The sequence below is a fragment of the Mus caroli genome, unplaced genomic scaffold, assembly GCF_978045245.1.
Source record: "Mus caroli unplaced genomic scaffold, Mus_caroli_1 scaffold_4, whole genome shotgun sequence".
NCBI lineage: Eukaryota > Metazoa > Chordata > Mammalia > Rodentia > Muridae > Mus > Mus caroli.
In genome coordinates, this window is record NW_028227259.1 from 153,797,596 (window position 1) to 153,815,439 (window position 17,844).

Here is a 17,844-nt window from a genome sequence, read left to right on the forward strand (position 1 = left end):
CCTTGGCGAGGCATCCAGGATGTGGCCCTAGCTGGCTTCATTATGAGGTCATTCAACTCCTGTCTCTGGATGCTTGTGGTTTCCAGCTTTCAGTCCAACACTTGCTTGTCCCCTCTGTTTGGAATGCCTTTCTTTGTGTGCCATAGCTTGCCTGAAACGATCCACCCTCATTCGATGACTTCCCTTCTTCCTTGTCCTTCCACTTCACTCTGTTGCTAGGCTTCTCAGAGGATGTATGCTCATACATGGGCTCCTGGTCACTCTGTCCGGTGTGATACACTTCCCCTCACCACTGTCATGTCATAGGAGAGTCTGGAGAGCTCCCCGGTGAGCATTTGTCTGTGGATGCGTGAAAACAGTTTCCCACCAATTTTGGCCATTTTATTTAGTCAAGGTGCTACATCTGCAAGCAGCTGATGTAAAAATGACCAGCTAGCCACAGCATCAAATTTCATACTGGCTGCTGAATCAATGCATCACATACCTTACCTCCTACTGCTCTGCATTTCATGATGGATCTCTGGTCTTTACAACCACTGGGCTGAGAGGGGTCCTGCCTCTGGACAGGAGAACCACACAGCCAAGTGGATCATCTGGCTCTAATGAGAAGCCCTATGAAGTAGCCTGTAAATGTAACTTTCATTTCCCTGATGCAATTGTCACCTCCGAGGCTTACTGCCTATGTCTGCTAACATATGCCTAGATCTGGATGCTTCTAGCCTTTGTATAAATCTTTTATAGGCCTAGAATGCTTTCTAGGCTGAATAAGAACCTTTCCTAGTTCTTTCTGAGCTCTGGGTGGCTGGTTTAACTCAGCTGTTATGGCTCAAACTCCTCTCCCAGCTGACTTATTTAATTTGGCTTTTCTTGAAGCCTCTGAATTGCTCTGCTTGGCCTCAAACTAACTCTAGCAATCTTTTCTAATCTTCTGGTTCCTTCTCATTCTCTAGCTCCCTTCTGTCTTTACCCATGTCTGGCTTGTTCTCTCTTCAATCTGTCTCTATAAAACTCTCCCGGTAACACTGCCTCCTTCTCCCTCTCTGGGCTGCTCCACTCTCACTCTCAACTCTACTGCACTGCTCTCTACGAACTCTACTGTATTCCTGCCCCATACTCTCTTCCTCCTGTGCCGTCTGTCTTTCCCTTAAGTAGCTTCCCTTTCCTCTCTCTTCTCTTGAGAGTTGGGCGTATCCTATTCTGTCAAATCTTTCTCTCGTTGGTCACTTTTTCTGCTATCCAATTAGACATCGCTTTCAAACATGCATGCTTCCTTCTACAAACTAACTTCACCTTCACTGTTTGAAGTAAAGGTGTGTGCTAAGGACTGAACCACACCCTAACCAGAAACAGATTCAGATACCCTGTAACAGTGGCCCATCTGTGAACAGACACCTTTACACTTACACAACATCAAGAGGTCAAGAGAATGGTGAATCGGGTGTGAAAAGGCCTCAGATTTCTGGGGGCTTGTTTGGGATGCCTCTAGAGGTGAGGAGGTGACCCGAGTTGTATTTCTTGGCTCTTGTTTTGGAGTTGGTTGTTTATGAGAATTCTTTGGTGAACTCTCTTTGGGTAAAAGCCTTGGGGTAAAAGCCTTGGTGGGGCATCTGGTTGGACACTGTGTCTGCCTATGGCTTTTGAATAGATTTGGAAGTTGAATGACATAAGACCCTTGATTCTGTTTTTTTTTTAATTAGGTATTTTCCTCATTTACATTTCCAATGCTAGCCCAAAAGTCCCCCATACCCTCCCCCCCCACTCCCCTACCCACCCACTCCCACTTTTTGGCCCTGGCGTTCCCCTGTACTGGGGCATATAAAGTTTGCAAGTCCAATGGGCCTCTCTTTCCAGTGATGGCCGACTAGGCCATCTTTTGATACATATGCAGCTAGAGTCAAGAGCTCCGGGGTACTGGTTAGTTCATAATTTTGTTCCACCTATAGGATTGCAGATCCCTTCAGCTCCTTGGGTATTTTCTCTAGCTCCTCCATTGGGGGCCCTGTGATCCATCCAATAGCTGACTGTGAGTATCCACATATGTGTTTGCTAGGCCCCAGCGTAGTCTCACAAGAGACAGCTATATCAGGGTCCTTTCAGCAAAATCTTGCAAGACCCTTGATTCTTGAGACATCAGTTTAGATCATTCAAATATTTTCCCATGAGCACTTGCAGTGGGCTGTGTCCCCAGGATGAAACTTTTTGCTGTGTCTCTTCTGTATCATCTTTCTTCCGTGGAGGCTAAAGATCCTTTTTACTACCTTGAAGGTTATGGTGGTTGGTGGAATAACTTTTCTCCTGTTACCCAGCCAGAGTGCAGATTCTGTGCTGAGGGAAAGCTAGCCAGTTGTTAAAGTATTGTGTTACAGATTTGATTTAACGGTCCAAAGTCCTAAAGAACTACTTCTCGATTTTGTAGTCCTCCTTCAGAAACCGACTTTGGTGCAGGAAATAATCATTGAGATCCCTTCACACTCAGAAAGCCGCTTCCTGGTGTGGGAAATTAATGGAATGTGCCCGTTACTAATTTATTTCAGGCCTGAAACTAGGCCTGGAGGAACAGGCAGGAATCTGAACCTGTCCAGTGGCCTTTGCCAGACAGGAAGCAGAATTTCGGGGCCTGTTCAGAGTCCTGGGAGAGAGGCAGCAGTCTGAAGGGAGCCCACTCAGAAGTCTTCCTCCTAGTCCATCATACAGCCTTTGATAGATCTGCCATGTGCCATATCTTTACGTGGACTGGATCACATGCATGGTATGGCTGGACCACATGTCTGCCACACCTCAGCTGGGGCTGGACCTCCCCATTCTCTCAGCCCAGACACTTGCTCTTTCTCCCTGAAGAAGTTACACAAAAGTCATTTCTATGTTTTATGATCAACTCCAAAGGGTTTGATAGGTATCATACATTGCTGTATGTCTCCAGAGTGTTCCTTTCGTGTGCCTGTGCTAAAGCATAGACTACACAGCAGGTTATGGACATTCTTCTGTCTCTCTAACTGGACTAGGGAGTTCTTGGGCTCAGTGCCACGTATATGGCTCACAGCCTTGCACAAGGCCCGTCAGCCAACAGTACATGATCATTTGAGCCTGCTGTTCTCAGATCACAAACCATCTATTCATAAAGAAGTTGCTAATTAGACGGTTGGCTACCAATGACTGTATGGATATGTACTTATGTTGTTTTCCTTGGGTAGTTGTACAGATTGCTTTAAGTTACTTACATTTTAATAATTTTAAAAACCACCAGCCTGCCTGATCTTTTTCTCTGTGAGGTTCTTGACAGGAGATAGCTTGTACTAGCTGGGGCTTCTCACCCTATCCTTCAACAAGGAAAGTTGGACAGTCCTAGAAACTAGCACAGGGGTGACGACTCAGATGAAGAGGAGAGGATCCCATGGAAATGGAACTATGGTCCGCTGTTCCTCATGTGACTCTCTTGGAGTAACTGAGATTTATTTTTATCCTGTGGGAAACTGTCCCCTCACAGTGGGTGCCACAGGCAAGCCTCACTGTGTGTCTGTCAGTACCACTGCAAGCAGGTTGGCTTTGAGAGCTTTTTCTCCTAGTGATGGGGGAGGACGCCCAGGGAGTCTATTTATCATATGGCCAGAATCACCGAAAGGCATTCCTTTCCTCAAACTCGAGTCATGGAGCTGTGTGATGTGTCATTTGTCATTGTCCTCTGTGGAGATGCTGAAGACAGGCAAGTTCATTACTTAAAGGATGTGCTCTCGCCCCTTACCGTCCAATCTCCTACACTCCTCCTGGAATACAGTCATGTTGGATCATGATGAAAATTTCAATTAAAATTTGTATTTGATTGATTTTTTACTTATGTGCAGATGTGTAACCCTATGTGTAGGCCTGTGCGTGAGAGTGCCAGTGTCTGCAGAAGCCAGAGGCATCAGATGGATCATCGGATCGGCCACTCTGGAATTTGAGTACAGGCAGTCATAAGCCAACAAATGTGGATGTAGGAATGGAACTCAGGCCCTCCAGGAGAGTAGTACATGGTCTTAATCACTGAGTCACCTCTTCATCCTTCCAGGACAATTTCAATGAAAAGTCTGATCCACTAAGCCCTCAAAGTTGTCTGCCACCAAAGTAGGGTCCTCGGTTGAGTTACTTGGCTACTAGACTTTTCTCTCTATTTACATCTTGTTTATAGGTATGGTGTCTAACAAAGGGAAGGAATATTTCCTAGGAGAATGCTAGAAAACTTTAGCAATGGGAAATCGTCTATCAGCTTTAGAATTTCCCAAGAAAGCCCAAGGAGTTAAAGCAGCCAAACAAGAATTTGGAAAAACTGTAGCGCTGGTCTTCATCAGTCAAGAGACTGGCACCAGTCAACAAGAGACACACAGAAACTAAGAAATATGACTGCCAAAGTCCTTATGAGCAGGCTTGCCCTAGAGTTTTACCCTAGAGTGGTTGGGGGAGGTGTTCGGTGAGTCATTTGTCCTGTGACTACAGTGGCTGAAAAGCAACTCTAGCTGCCCTCCAACCTCGCATCATCTAAACACAAGTCACGGTTGCTCAGTCAGTCTTTTTTACATCCTTGGAAATGCAGGAGAAACTGTGTTTCTGGGAAGGGTCCCTCTAATTCTCCCCTGTAATTGTTTCCCTCTTTGGTTCACTACAATGTAACTCTAAGGTCCTTAGGCGGAACTCTTCCAGGGTGGGAGGGAGACCCTTCAGGATTCTGTGCTGGAAGGAACTCTGCTTATGTGGCTTTTCCACCTCACTCTTCTCTGTGTTCTTAATTGATTCATTCTCATCAAGTATCTTGAATACCCTCGCTCTTCCATCACAGTGAACACTCAAAATAACATTAATAAAATTTTAGCTTTACACCAACATCTATTAAGAGCAAAACTCCGGGCCAAAGCTATTAATCAAATTCCATTTAAGAAGAGGATATTAAGTAAATTAGTTGAGCTGATTAAAAACACCTTCATCAAAGTAGAACATCGGTGCCAACAATATTAAGAGTTGAATTATCGATTTTGCTTTTTATAAAAACAGAAGATAGTCCATTAGCAGGGAAGAAAAAGACGATCCTTCTTCCTTCACTTTGAGGTGATCTACTGCTAGGGATGGGGAAAGAAGTTCTGGGAAGCGAAGGGCATGAGAGCAGAGGATGTCAGAGGGTCAGAAAAGAAGCTCTGAGGTCAGATGCCCAGAGGAGGGCGCGGTCCAGCTGGGCAGCAGGACCACCTACAACCGCGCCGATATCGAGCGTACACCGGGGCGCTCCCGATCCCGGCCGCCAGAGGGCGCAGCCCGAGCCGGCGCGGCGCCGGGAAGGAGGAGGGGAGCGCGAGAAGGGTCAGGCGCGCAGGGCGTCCGCGCAGCTCGGCTCCGGGAAGGGCGCGGAGCCTCTGCCTCCGGGATGCGGCCTCCCGCGCTGCTGGCGCTGTTCAGCTGCTCCGCGGGTAAGTAGCGAGCGGCCCGGGCGGGCGCAGGGAGGGAGTCCCGGGGCTGCTGGCCACCCCCGCGCGGTTCCGGCTGCCGCCCGCCCCGTCCCGCCCCGTCCCGGCCGCAGCGCCCTCTAGCGGCGCCACCCTCGGCCCGCGCCCTCTCCATCTCCGCCTCCTTCCGCCGGGGCACGCGGGCTGGTGGGGAGGGCGCGGCCGGGTCGGGAGCCAGAGCCGCGCAACTGCTAGAAACTTTACAAGAGGCCGCGCCTTTCCCGCCCCTGCGCGCCGCCCGTGCGCCCTGCGGTGCACACCTCGCGCCCCACTATGTGCACCCCGCCCTGTGCGCCCCCAAAGCTCCGCCGAATGCTTGCCGCGCTCCGCGGTGGGCACTCCGCACTCCACCGTAGCTATCCTACGCCCCACGGCATGCATGCCACGGCCCGCCGTGTGCACTCTGCGCCCCACTGTGTGCACTCCGTGCGCCCCACCGTGTTCACCCTCTGCTTGTGCTCACTCCGTGCCCGGCCGTACACCCCCTGCTCTCTACCGTGTGCCCCTGTGTCCCACAGCTGTGTACTCATGGGTCCCATAGTTGTGCACCCCATACCCTTAGATGTGCATCCCCGCGCCCCACCTTGTGCACACCCCTCGATCCACCATGTGCATTCCCGGTGCCTGGAGGTGCATATCCCGAGTTTCACCCCTCCGGACCTTGAATACTGTATCCCACCTCACCGTGCATACCCCGCATCCCACTGTGTGCACCCCGCTCTATACCTTGTGCATCCCCCGTGTCCCGCCCTGTGCACCCTGTTTTCTTGTTTTGGACAACCTGCACCCGGCCATGGGCACCCCTTTTCCCACTCCTTCGTATGTACCCTGGGTCTCCTGCTGTGCATGACCCGTGTCCCACTATCTACCCCCCCCATTCCCCCAGTCAAGCACACACCGTTTTGCCTTAAATACACCATGCATCCCATCGTGTGTTCCTTGAGACCCTGCTCAGCTTTACAGAACCCTGATACAGCCATTAGCACGCCCCAAGGCGCGCTCCCCCCTCCCCGTATCCCTTGCGTCACCCCCACCCTGTACCCTCAGCTCCTGCAATTTCCCAGAGACCTCCTCTCTTTGTGTACCACTCCCTAGGAACCTACAAACTTGGCCTGCTTTCCTCCTAATGCAGTTGGGCAAGGAGGGGAGGGAGGCCCGGGGTGCCCCGCGGAACCTTGAGGCCTCAGGGAAAATCAGAGAACTGGTCCCAGGCAGTCCAGTTGCCTGTTCCTTTCTTCCCGTTTTCTGGAGGCGGTTTCCTCCCTCCCCACCCCCACCCCCCTTCAGCTAAGATGATGAGGAAAAAAAGTTATACAGTCATTGCGAATGACTCTTTATGATATTTGTTCAAGTTTGAAAGCGTGGGTTAAAAAAAAAAAAAAGACTCTTTGCAGCTTGTCCTAATACTTTTCTCTAACCCTGACTTGTCTGTGAAAAGGCAGAATTTCAGTTTTAGAAATGGCAGAATGGCTCAGTTTAGGGAAAGATGTAGTCCACGAGAGCCTTGACAGCTCGTTTGGATTTGGATTTATGCTTTCCGAATAAGGACGTTTTTTGTTTTGCTTCTGTGTACCCCTGGCATTTCTTCTGGTGCTCACTAAGTGTGAGAAAATTGAGCGAGATTAGCTTGTAATTAATTGCTCACCCACATGATTAATTTGGCAACACTGTAATTTAAAATGTTAGGGCACCTTGGACCCAGAAGGTAGCAATTGATCATGAGGAATTTGGCCAGAGATCATGGGTTGGAGAAAGCTTTGTTGAGTCCTGGAGAAAAGCAGGCAAGAGGGCTGGGAAACTGGGTGATGCAGTCTGCTTCCAATGCCTGCTTTATTGCCTGTAGGCTTTGCAGCTAACCAGCTGGGTGGGTGATGGCTGAAATTGGCGTTCTGTTTATAGCATTGCATTTAATAATAATATTTGTATACTGCAGATGCAGCATATAGGCTGAAAAGCACATTAGTATTTTCATATCTTTTTAATACTCTTAAGGGGATATTTGATGTGATGATAACACATGAAAGGACATTCAGAAAGAACTAAAATGTCAACATGTTTTTAGAGATATCTCCGAGCTTCACGACGCCCATAGATAAGTATAGTAAATGAGGCATAAAACCCCTTAAAAGGTTTCCATGAGAGGCTGGGGAGATGGCTCAGCAGTTAAGAGCACTGGCTGCTCCTGCAGAGGACCTGGGTTCAGTTCCCAGTACCCACATGGTGAATCACAACCATCTGTAACTCCAATTCAGGGGGTTCTGATGCCTTCTTCTGACCTCCATAGGTGCCAGGCACACGTGTGGTGCATATACATACTACATGCAGGCAAATTATTCATATATGTATAATAAAAATAAAATCAATCTTAAAAAAAGAAATCCAAGCCCCTGTGAGACACTTAGTCTCGTGAACTGGCTTCCATGAGTTAGTATGGGAACAAGTCCCTTCTTTCTTTCATACCTGGTTTTTATTGTTCTGTACTTTGATATGGGGAGAGGGCCATTGAAATGTGGCCTCCACTCAGAATCCTGTTGTAAGTAAGGTGACTTATGAGTCATTAAATTATCCTGATAGTTTGCAAGGGGCTTTTTTTTATCAGTAAATAAATAAATCTTTAAACTTTGTTTTTGTTTTTCAAGACAGGATTTTTTTTTTAAGATTTATTTATTTATTATATGTAAGTACACTGTAGCTGTCTTCAGACACTCCAGAAGAGGGCGCCAGATCTCATTGCGGATGGTTGTGAGCCACCATGTGGTTGCTGGGATTTGAACTCTGGACCTTCAGAAGAGCAGTCGGGTGCTCTTAACCACTGAGCCATCTCACCAGCCCTGCAAGGGGCTTTTATCCACCCCTGTAAGAGTGGTCTGACTGGGTAGTTTCCTCCCAAGCTAGCACATTCATTTTATATTTTATTTTAGGAAAGTCAATATAGAAATTTCATTTTAAACCTGCCTGCATGTATGCAGACAGGAAGTCGTGGCGGCTTCAGTTCTAGCGTCTGGAATGAGTTCCAGAGGGAGATTTACAGCTCCTTAGTCACCATTCGTGAGCTCTGTGGCCTTTTAGTGGCTTTGAGCCTATATTGTTTTATATAAAACATGGAGCAGGGACTTGATAGACGCCTGGGAATTTTGCTGTCTGGTATGGTTTTAACATACTGAATCTGCCAGAGAAGGGACTGCTGTCTACCTTGTAGCCTTTGGTTTTTCTTTGTCTAGCTAGGCTTGTTTGAATTGTATGGGGTTTAAAAGGATGGGTGGAGGGACGACGGCGATGATGTCGTTATGAGATATTTCTCAATGGCTCTTGCAAACGGGGATGGCCAATGAGATCTCTATAAGGATTATGGGGATACTCATTTAAAGTGTCTGGTGCAGCTAGGATATAGACCGCTGGGGCTTGTTTTATCCTTCTCCCTGAGTTGTGTGGATCTGATGGCTGGAGTTCTGAAGGCCACATTGTAGCCATGAGATCACCAAGAAAACGGGAAGCAGGTAGAGAGAAGAAAGCAGCCTGGGTACCAGATGGATGCGGAGTGCCACAGCATCCATGTCTGTCACCTTCCTCCAGCCTTGTATTGCAGGAGATTGTATGCAGCCAAAACCGATCTTAATTGATACCTCTGTGGAAAAGAAGACCCAAACCAATGGTAGAATAATAGCTATTAGCTTTTATCTTTCACATCCCTGTCTCTCTTCCCCGAGTGAGCCAAGATTGTATTTCTTAGCACCTGCCAAATTGGGGTGATTTCTTTTCCTTCTGAGCCAAGTCTTGCTTGGATTCTTTTCATTGCTGTGAGTTAGACATGTTAAGACAGAAAGAGTCAAACCTAGCTCAGCATTTTGCGCGTGGGTTTTTGTTTGTTTGTTTGTTTTTGATTTTGCAATGTCTCCTTTCATTTCTTAAGCCACTCGTAGATATCGCTGACAGTGGTTTTAATTCTCCAGATAGATTCGTTGTCATTTGGGACCTGCCTCTGGCAAGTGTCATGATCTGCTTGGCCCTGGAGTTGATCCTATGATCTTTGCCTGTAGCCCACAGTCAAACCCTAACAAATAGCATGACCTCAAAGTGCTTCCTCATTCAGTGGGTGGGGGGGGGGGGGACACATTTGAATTGCTAGATAGAGTGGATTCCAAAATCCATAGGAAGACTGTGTATCATCCAGAGTGAGGGATGTTGTGAGGCATTGGTTCTCAGCCTTCCTAAGGCTGCACCCCTTTAATACGGTTCCTCACGTTGTGTTGACCCCCAACCATAAAATCATTTTTGTTGCTACTTTATGACTGTGATTTTGCTGCTGTTATGACTCATAATACTTACTTATGTAAATATCTGTGTTTTCTAATGGTCTTAGGCAACCCCCAAGGAGTCACGACCCACATTTTGAGAATTGCTGCCGTGAAGTATCTTACAAGGCACAGGAAAGCTCTGTCCCGATATTTAACAGTTTAGTTACCTGGTGTGATAGTTTGTATATGCTTGCCTCAGGGAGTGGCACTATTAGGAGGTGTGGTCCTGCTGGAGTAGGTGTGTCACTGTGGGTGTGAGCTTAAGACCCTCACCCTAGCCGCCTGGAAGTCAGTCTTCCACTAGCAGCCTTCAGATGAAGATGTAGAACTCTCAGCTCTGCCTGCACCATGCCTGCCTGGACACTGCCATGCTCCTGCCTTGATGATAATAGACTGAACCTCTGAACCTGTAAGCCAGCCTCAGTTAAATGTTGTCTTGTAAGAGTTGCGTTGGTTGCCGGGCGTGGTGGTGCACGCCTTTAATCCCAGCACTCGGGAGGCAGAGGCAGGTGGATTTCTGAGTTCGAGGCCAGCCTGGTCTACAAAGTGAGTTCCAGGACAGCCAAGACTATACAGAGAAACCCTGTCTCAAAAAAAACCAAAAAACCAAAAACAAAAACAAAAAGAGTTGCATTGGTCATGGTGTCTGTTCACAGCAGTAAAACCCTAACTAAGACACCTGGACTCTGAATCAATAGTGTTGAGGTCTGAGAAACTTTTAGATCGACAAAGGCTTCCTGTAGGAAATAGTAATACTGTAAGCTCAGCCCTGAAGGGGAAGGAGAAATGGATCATGGGAAGGGAGAAGCGGCTTGCCAGTGTGAGGGAAGCGGGGGTGGGAAGGGTGGGGGACTTGGGGTTGCGAGGGGGTGGGGGGTGGTGGTGGTGGTGGAGGAGGATTCAAGCAGAGAAAGGAGAGCAGCCTGGGGAGTTTTCAAAAACCACTGACAAGATCTTCAGGGCCAGGTGTGGCGGGCCCTGCATCAGGTCAGGAATTTGTGGGTGGTCTTGTTGAGAGCTGTGCACAGCTTGCCTTCCACCTTAGGAGGCTTGGTTTTGGCTGTCCTCTGTGACAGGGATTAGAGGGGGTCGTGTAGACACGGGGCACAGTGAGCAGAGAACAGCTCTGCACACTATTCCCGGACACATGGATTTATGAAGATGCCACCGTAAAACACATCCCTTTGTGCGGTAATTTTAAAAAAAGCTATTTTAAAAAATGAGAGAGGCTTTCCGACTCCATGATTGGTTGGGGCAGTGGGCTGAGAGAGGATTGGGGTAAGAACGAGTCATCTTTTCATTTCCTGTCTTATTTTTTAACCTGGGGATCAAACCCTAGGGTCTTGGGACAGGTGAGATGGCTCAGTGGTTAGGGGCACTTGATGCTCTTCCATTGGACCCGAGTAGGGTTTCTAATACCCAGCTCAGGTAGCTCACTCAGCCACAAGGGATCTGATGCTCTCTTCTGGCCTCTTGGGAGGGAGCATACACACACACACACACACACACACACACACGTTCACACACACACACACACGTACACACACAATCTCAACAGAAAGATCAGGGGTCCTTGTGCACACTAGGCTTGTGCTCCACCCTGAGCCCCACCTATGCTCTTATTTCCCTCAGAAGCTAGCCAGAGGCTACTGTCTGGGTTTGTAATATCCAAAATGAATTCAAGATCACCCAGTACCGTCCCCCTTCGAAAAGGACTTTCCAAACTGTACTAGCAGGCCAAGTGCAGAGCCAGATAAGGAAGCTGGCTGACTAAACAAATGTAAAATCATAGGTTACCCCCCCCCCCCAACCCCTGAGACAGGGTTTCTCTGTGTAGCCCTCAGCTGTCCTGGAACTCACTCTGTAGACCAGGCTGGCCTCAGACTCAGAAATCTGCCTGCCACTGCCTCCCAAGTGCTGGGATTAAAGGTGTGCGCACCATGCCCAGCAAAAACATAGTTTTAGCAGTCAAAATGACTGAGCCTACAAGCTGCCAAAACAATATTAGCTGTTCTCAGAGAAATAACCATAACAAGATTAGCGATTCTCCTGCCCCGCACCCCACACTGAATTCTGACAAAGACCACAAACCGCCCTGACCTTGTCGCTAGAATCTCCCTGACGTTGATAGCTGTGACGTTAATAGCTGATCCATAAGTTTAAAATGTACTATTACTTTGCTGACCAAATCATAATAACCCACCATGGGGCCAAGCAAAGTAAGTCACTAGGCCAAAGGGTTACTGAGTCACTATTCAAACCAACCAATGCCTGAAAGGGTTACTTGCTACCTTACCCTGAGTGAGAACCCTGTTGCTCAAATCTGTTCCTTACAAAGGCATAAAAAGTGTGTTCTTTCTTTGTTCTGGGTCTCTCCTCTGGCCTGCGTGCTGAGAGGGGAGTCCCCAACATGTTGGATCAATAAAAATCCTCATGCGCTTTGCAGCGATGGCGGCGGTCTCTGTGGTCCTTGTGAGTCAGGGTCTTTTGAGGAACTCCAACAGGTTCTTGTGTAGGCACTCAGAGGAGGGTCAGGATTAAAGTTTTCTTTTGTTTGTTCTGTTTTTTTTTGTTTGTTTGTTTTTATTGTGGTTAAGTATGTGAAATAGAAAATTTACTAAGTATAAGTTGAGGTATACAGGTATACCTAGTTAAGTATAACTAACTATACAGGTAGACTTGGTAAATTGAGGGGTTAAATAATTTGACTTTTAATCTTGAGAAGGTGGAGAGGTGAGGGCGTTCAGGCCCAGAGCACGCTCACTGAAGAGGAACTTAGGGGTTATTTTTAAATTTTTATTTATTTACCTTTATTTTGTGCATTGGTGTTTTGCCTGCATGCATGTCTGTCCATCCGAGAGTGTCAGATCTTGGAGGTTACAGACAGTCGTGAGCTGCCAGGTGGGTTCTGGGATTTGAACCCTGGTCCTCTGGAAGAGCAGTCAGTGCCCTTAATTGCTGAGCCATCTCTCCAGCCCCAGGTGGTTATTTCTGTAGGAGGCAATTCTCAGTACTTTTTTTTTTTTTTTTTTGTCTTTGTTTTTGTTTTTTGTTCTTTTACTTTTTTAAGGAAGAAAGGCTCAACAAAATAATTCATTTTTGCTTTACTCAAAATGTGTGCATGTTGGAAACATAATGACATTTGGGGGGGAAAACAATCTTTGTAAATATGAAACCGTGGGTTTGGGGCGGGCGGTGGGGGGAGGGGAAGAAGAGTGTAAGTCTCATTAGAGAAGATTTGCATCTATCAGATACGACAGCACTGTCTTCTCCAAGAAGCGAGAATTATCTTCAGGTCCAATACAATAAGCTAGGAAGGCAAACGGGTGATGTATTGCTGTTTGCATTATTGCTTGCTGTGAGGAGCTCAAGGCTTCTCCTACGTCACGTCGAATTTATCTTCTGCAGATCCTAGAGGCTGGCTGGTTATGCACAAGTTTGTATATCAGTTGTGAGGAGGAGGATTTGAAAGGGACAAGGTCATTATGGAAATAGCTCCATGGAGTTCCCCTGAATCCGGGTCGCCCTCCTGAAGTGTGTCGGGCTTCAGTATATACGATAGTCATCTCAACGTGTCCAAAGACCTACTACGTTTGTTAAAGTGTAGATCCTGGGGAACTTAGTCTGTGCCATATTGCAATATGCACGTGGCTGGGTAGAAGAAAAGGCATTTTATTTAGCTCATAGATCTTGAAGCTGAACCTTGGTGGTAGATAGTATGTATGCTGTGGCGTGAGTGTGGTTGCCTGTTACGGTAAAACTGTGATCCAGTCCCTGGAGGCCTGGGCTGCCCCTGAGAGAGAGAGAGAGAGAGAGAGAGAGAGAGAGAGAGAGAGAGTAGTCACACTTTCTTAGGCGAGTGCCCTATGACCTGATCATCTCTCATTGGGCCCCATCTGTCTCCAGCACGTTCATATTGGCCAAGTGTACAAGCTGGCAGTTTGATGTCAACTTGACACAAGCTGGACTTATTTGGAAAGAGTGAACCTCAGTTGAGAGAATGCCTCCACCACATAGGCCCTTGAGCAAGCCTGTGGAGCTTTATTGATTGATTGATTGATTGATGGTAGATGTGGGAGGGCCCAGGCCATTGTGTAGGCAAGTGGTCCTAGGTGCTATAAGAAAGCAGGTTGGGGGCTGGAGAGATGGCTCAGCGGTTAAGAGCACTGACTGCTCTTCCAGAGGTCCTGAGTTCAATTCCCAGCAGCCACATGGTGGCTCAACAAGTATCTGTAATGGGATCTGATGCCCTCTTCTGGTGTGTCTGAAGACAGCTGCAGTGTATTTATATATAATATACAAATAAATCTTAAAATTTTTTTTTTTTAAAAATAAAGAAGAAAGGCTGAACAGCCTGCGTGGAACAAGCCAGTGAGCAGTGCTCCTCCACGGCCTCTGCATCAGCTCCTGTCCCCAGGTTCCTGCCTTGAATTCATGTCTTGGCTTCCCTGGATGGTGGATCACAACCTGGAAGCTGAAATAATCCCTTGTCTCCCCAACTTGCTTTTGGTGATGCTGTTTAGTCAGAGCACCAGAAACCTTTCTTTCTTAAGATTTATTTATTTATCATATGTAAGTACATTCTCTGGCCCCGCTCAGATGGTTGTGAGCCACCATGTGGTTGCTGGGATTGAACTCAGGACCTTTGGAAGAGCAGTCAGTGCTTTTAACCACTGAGCTATCTCTCCAGCCCCGAAATTTGCTTTCTATTGCCATGATAAACACCATGACCAAAAGCAATTTGTGGAGGAGAGGGTTTGTCTTACAGGTTAGAGTCAGTTATGAAGGGCAGGAACTCAAGGCAAGAACGTGGCTCTAGGAGCAGATGCAGAGGCCATGGAGGGATGCTATGTACAGGCTCTCTATCCTTGCCTTTGCTCAGCCTGCTTTCCTATACAACGCAGGACCTCCCTGTCCAGGGGTGGGTCCATCTGTCCCGTCAATCACTAATCAAGTAAACACCCTGAGAGCTGATAGGATGAAGGCAGTTTCCCAATTGAGGTTCCCTCTTCACAGATGACTCCAGCTTGTGTCCAGGAGACGAAAACCTAACCAGCGTATATAATTCGACAGATTTTTATATCCTTCTGAAGGGACTCTCATGATTTAAAGAAACAACCCCAAGACTAGAACAGTGGGTTATTCTCGCAAAGACTTTCAGAGCCCACACCAGGGCATCTGTAGGCTTAGCGTGTCTCAGATGTATACCGCGTGGACTGAATGGTGCTGATGGGGATTTTCGAATTCTGCTTCTGCTTTTTCTTGCAGTGGATCAGCTGCCCATCAGTGAGTGGTCCATTGTGTTTTCCAAAAGGGAAGCCTGACAGTTAACATTCAACAATATGATTGCAATTTTGAGGGATTGTACAAAGAGCTAATTTCCTTCCGTTTGGATATTTGCTTTGTGTTCTACTTCAGTGTGTTTTGGAGAGGGCTGTGTGCGCAGAGACTTTTCTGACTCTGTTTCAGATCATAGAACATCCTTATGAAGACAGGTCTTGAATCGCTCCTCCAAACTGTTTGAGTTGACATGTTCTGTCTCTGCCTGCCCCCCACCCCCATCTTCAGTGATTTCTTTAATCAAGATGTAAACCGGAGAAGCAAATTCTCTTTCTTGGTAAATGGATGTGGTTATTCTCATTTCTGTCCCACGTGTTGCTCTTGTAAACATATTTTTCCTCCAGCCCACAGCTCCCCTGGGATGGGCTGTCTTTCAGCCTTGTATCACGACAGTTTTTATAGTCAAGCAGTGCTAGGGCTCAGGTCTCCTCTGTGGTGACTCCTTTCTCTTGTCCACTTGAAGGACACAAGTCCTTTAAAGAATTTTTTAAAATTTAAAGAGAATTCTGGAGAGGTGGTGGCTCAGTGGTTAAGAGGATCTGAGTTCAAATCCCAGCACCCATGTCCAGAGGCCCATAGTTGCCTGTAACATTAGCTCAAGGGGTTCTGATGCCCTCTGCCCAATTTGGAGTCTCCTTGCACTCATGTGTGTGTGTGTGTGTGTGTGTGTGTGTGTGCATGTGAGATCCAGGGGTTGCCTGGAAGGGGCCATATCCTGGCTATACTTACTATACCCAGTAGGCAGGCTTGGGACACCAGCCGACTCACCCACCTCACATCTTTTCATTACATAGCCTGCTATTCCTGCCAAGTCCTGAAGGTGGAGCCACCTGTGCTCTGCTCTTCTCCACAGCCTTCCTGGGCTCTTCCGCCCCCACGTCCCCACTTGTAGCTACTGCATGTCTGCCTCTGAGGCCAAGGCTTCTGTTCCCTCAACCAGACAGCTTAGGGGTGCTGGCTTGCAATCCTCCCAACTCCAATCAGGCTCAGATATATTCTTGCACAAGCAGCCGCCTAGCTGGCATGCATGTGCCCATTTTTGTCCCCTGACAAGTCATTTCGTACACTGGCTCGAGAAGTCTGTCTAGGAAGCACAGCCCCACATCACATTCCCATCCTTAAGATCCTTAAAATGCTTTTATACCCAAGGGGAAAAAGAACCCCTTCATTATATCCGTCGACCCCATAACTTCTGTGCTCCAGGTATCCCCACTGACAACTCTCAGTCGCTAACCCCAAGGTGTCCCTACTCCATCAACTGTCAATCAGGTGGACCCACCCCAAGCATCCCTCCAGAGGTCTCTGCCTTAGCTACTTCCCTAAACCAAATGTCCCCATCTCAACAAGTCTCCTCCGCAGCTCACACTGCAAGTCCCCAACCTGGTCATTCCCTTGAATAGGTGACTCCACCCCAGTGACGAGGTATCCCCAACATAGCTTCTTCCCCCTACCAGTCACCCCTGGCCTCTGGTGTCTCTGCCCAGCCTCTCTCCTGCACTTCACGGCATCCCTTGGGTGTCCCGGCTGTGGGCGTCCAGGCCCGTCCAGTGCAGTGTGGAAAGTCTGTTTGCAGCCTCCTTAGTATCTCACTGCAAGCCCCTGGGAAGGGAAGCTAGTGGTGCCGAGATCCACCTCCAAGCGTCTTGCTTGCTGGCAGACTGGCTCCTCTGGGGAGCTGGGCCTTCGTCTTCAGCATGAGTCGTCACAGGCAAACAGAGTTACTCTTGCCTGTTGAACAAATGAAAGTCTAAGTGAGTGATGTTGGTGACAATGGCTGCTGGCAGGGACAGCCCAAGGCCTTTCCCACTTGAAGAATGGGTCGCTCCTCAGTCACTTGTGGGCTGCTCCTGTGTTGGCCTCAGTATGAGGCCATGGGCCCTTCATCCTTTGGTTTGGCAGTGCTGTCTAGAGTTGCTTCTCAGTGTGCCATTAGCCGCTGTGGGTGATGTGGGTGTCCACAGACTGAGGAAGAGAAAGAGGAAGAGGAAGTGGGAGAGGAAGAGACAGGCTCTGCGCCTCTGGCCTTCCTCTGGGCCCAGTTTGCTGAGCTATGGATATTGCATTTGTGTCTCTCCCCTCAGCTGGAGTGGGTTGCCTTCAAAGCATTAATTAGAATGAGCAAACTGGCCTGAGCTGTGGACCTGGAGTAGAAGGCCCCCTCTTGGGACCTGCAGTGAAATTCAGGATGCAGAGGAGGAGGAGGAAGAAGAGGAGGAGGAGGAGGAAGAGGAGGAGGAGGAGGAAGAGGAGGAGGAGGAGGGCAGTCCCTGGAGGCCAGAGCTGCCAGGGGAAAGGAAGTGTTTGTCACAGGAAAGTAGGTCACAGGCAAGAAAGTAAGAAAGTCCCAAGGCTTTCCTCCCACAGGGACCTTAGAAGAAGAACAAACAAACAAACAAACAAAAACCTGGCCCATTGGTGTGTATGTCTCCCTCCTGGCATTTGTGCAGGGCTCCTGACCCCTGGACAGGCAGATGGACAGACTGAATTGTCCTAGTTAGCAGTGGACCCTCCAGTGTTGCCCGAGCTTTTTTTTGTGTTGTTTTGGAGACAGGGTCTATGCAGCCCAGGCTGACCTTGAACTCATCACCTTTGTGCCTCTGTCTCTTGAGTGTGGGGATTACAAGTGTGCCCAGCATCATCCAGTCTACCTGAGCTTTTCTCGGTGCCACTCTGGGCCCTAAAGGCTTAGCTGTCATCTCCTTAGTCCCCAGCTCCTCCTGAGGCTTCTCTGATGGATGTTT

The 17,844-nt window shown here is 48.1% G+C and overlaps 1 protein-coding gene across 1 annotated transcript in view; it reads left to right on the forward strand.

The window, feature by feature from the left end:
- The first annotated feature begins 5,285 nt into the window (after window positions 1–5,285).
- B3glct (beta 3-glucosyltransferase) overlaps window positions 5,286–17,844 on the forward strand; it is an 84,443-nt gene continuing 71,884 nt past the window's right edge. Inside the window, exon 1 of the mRNA XM_021163494.3 lies at window positions 5,286–5,432. Within this exon, the coding sequence (XP_021019153.1) occupies window positions 5,390–5,432 (43 nt within the window). The 5' untranslated portion in view covers window positions 5,286–5,389. The remainder of the gene's footprint in view (window positions 5,433–17,844) is intronic.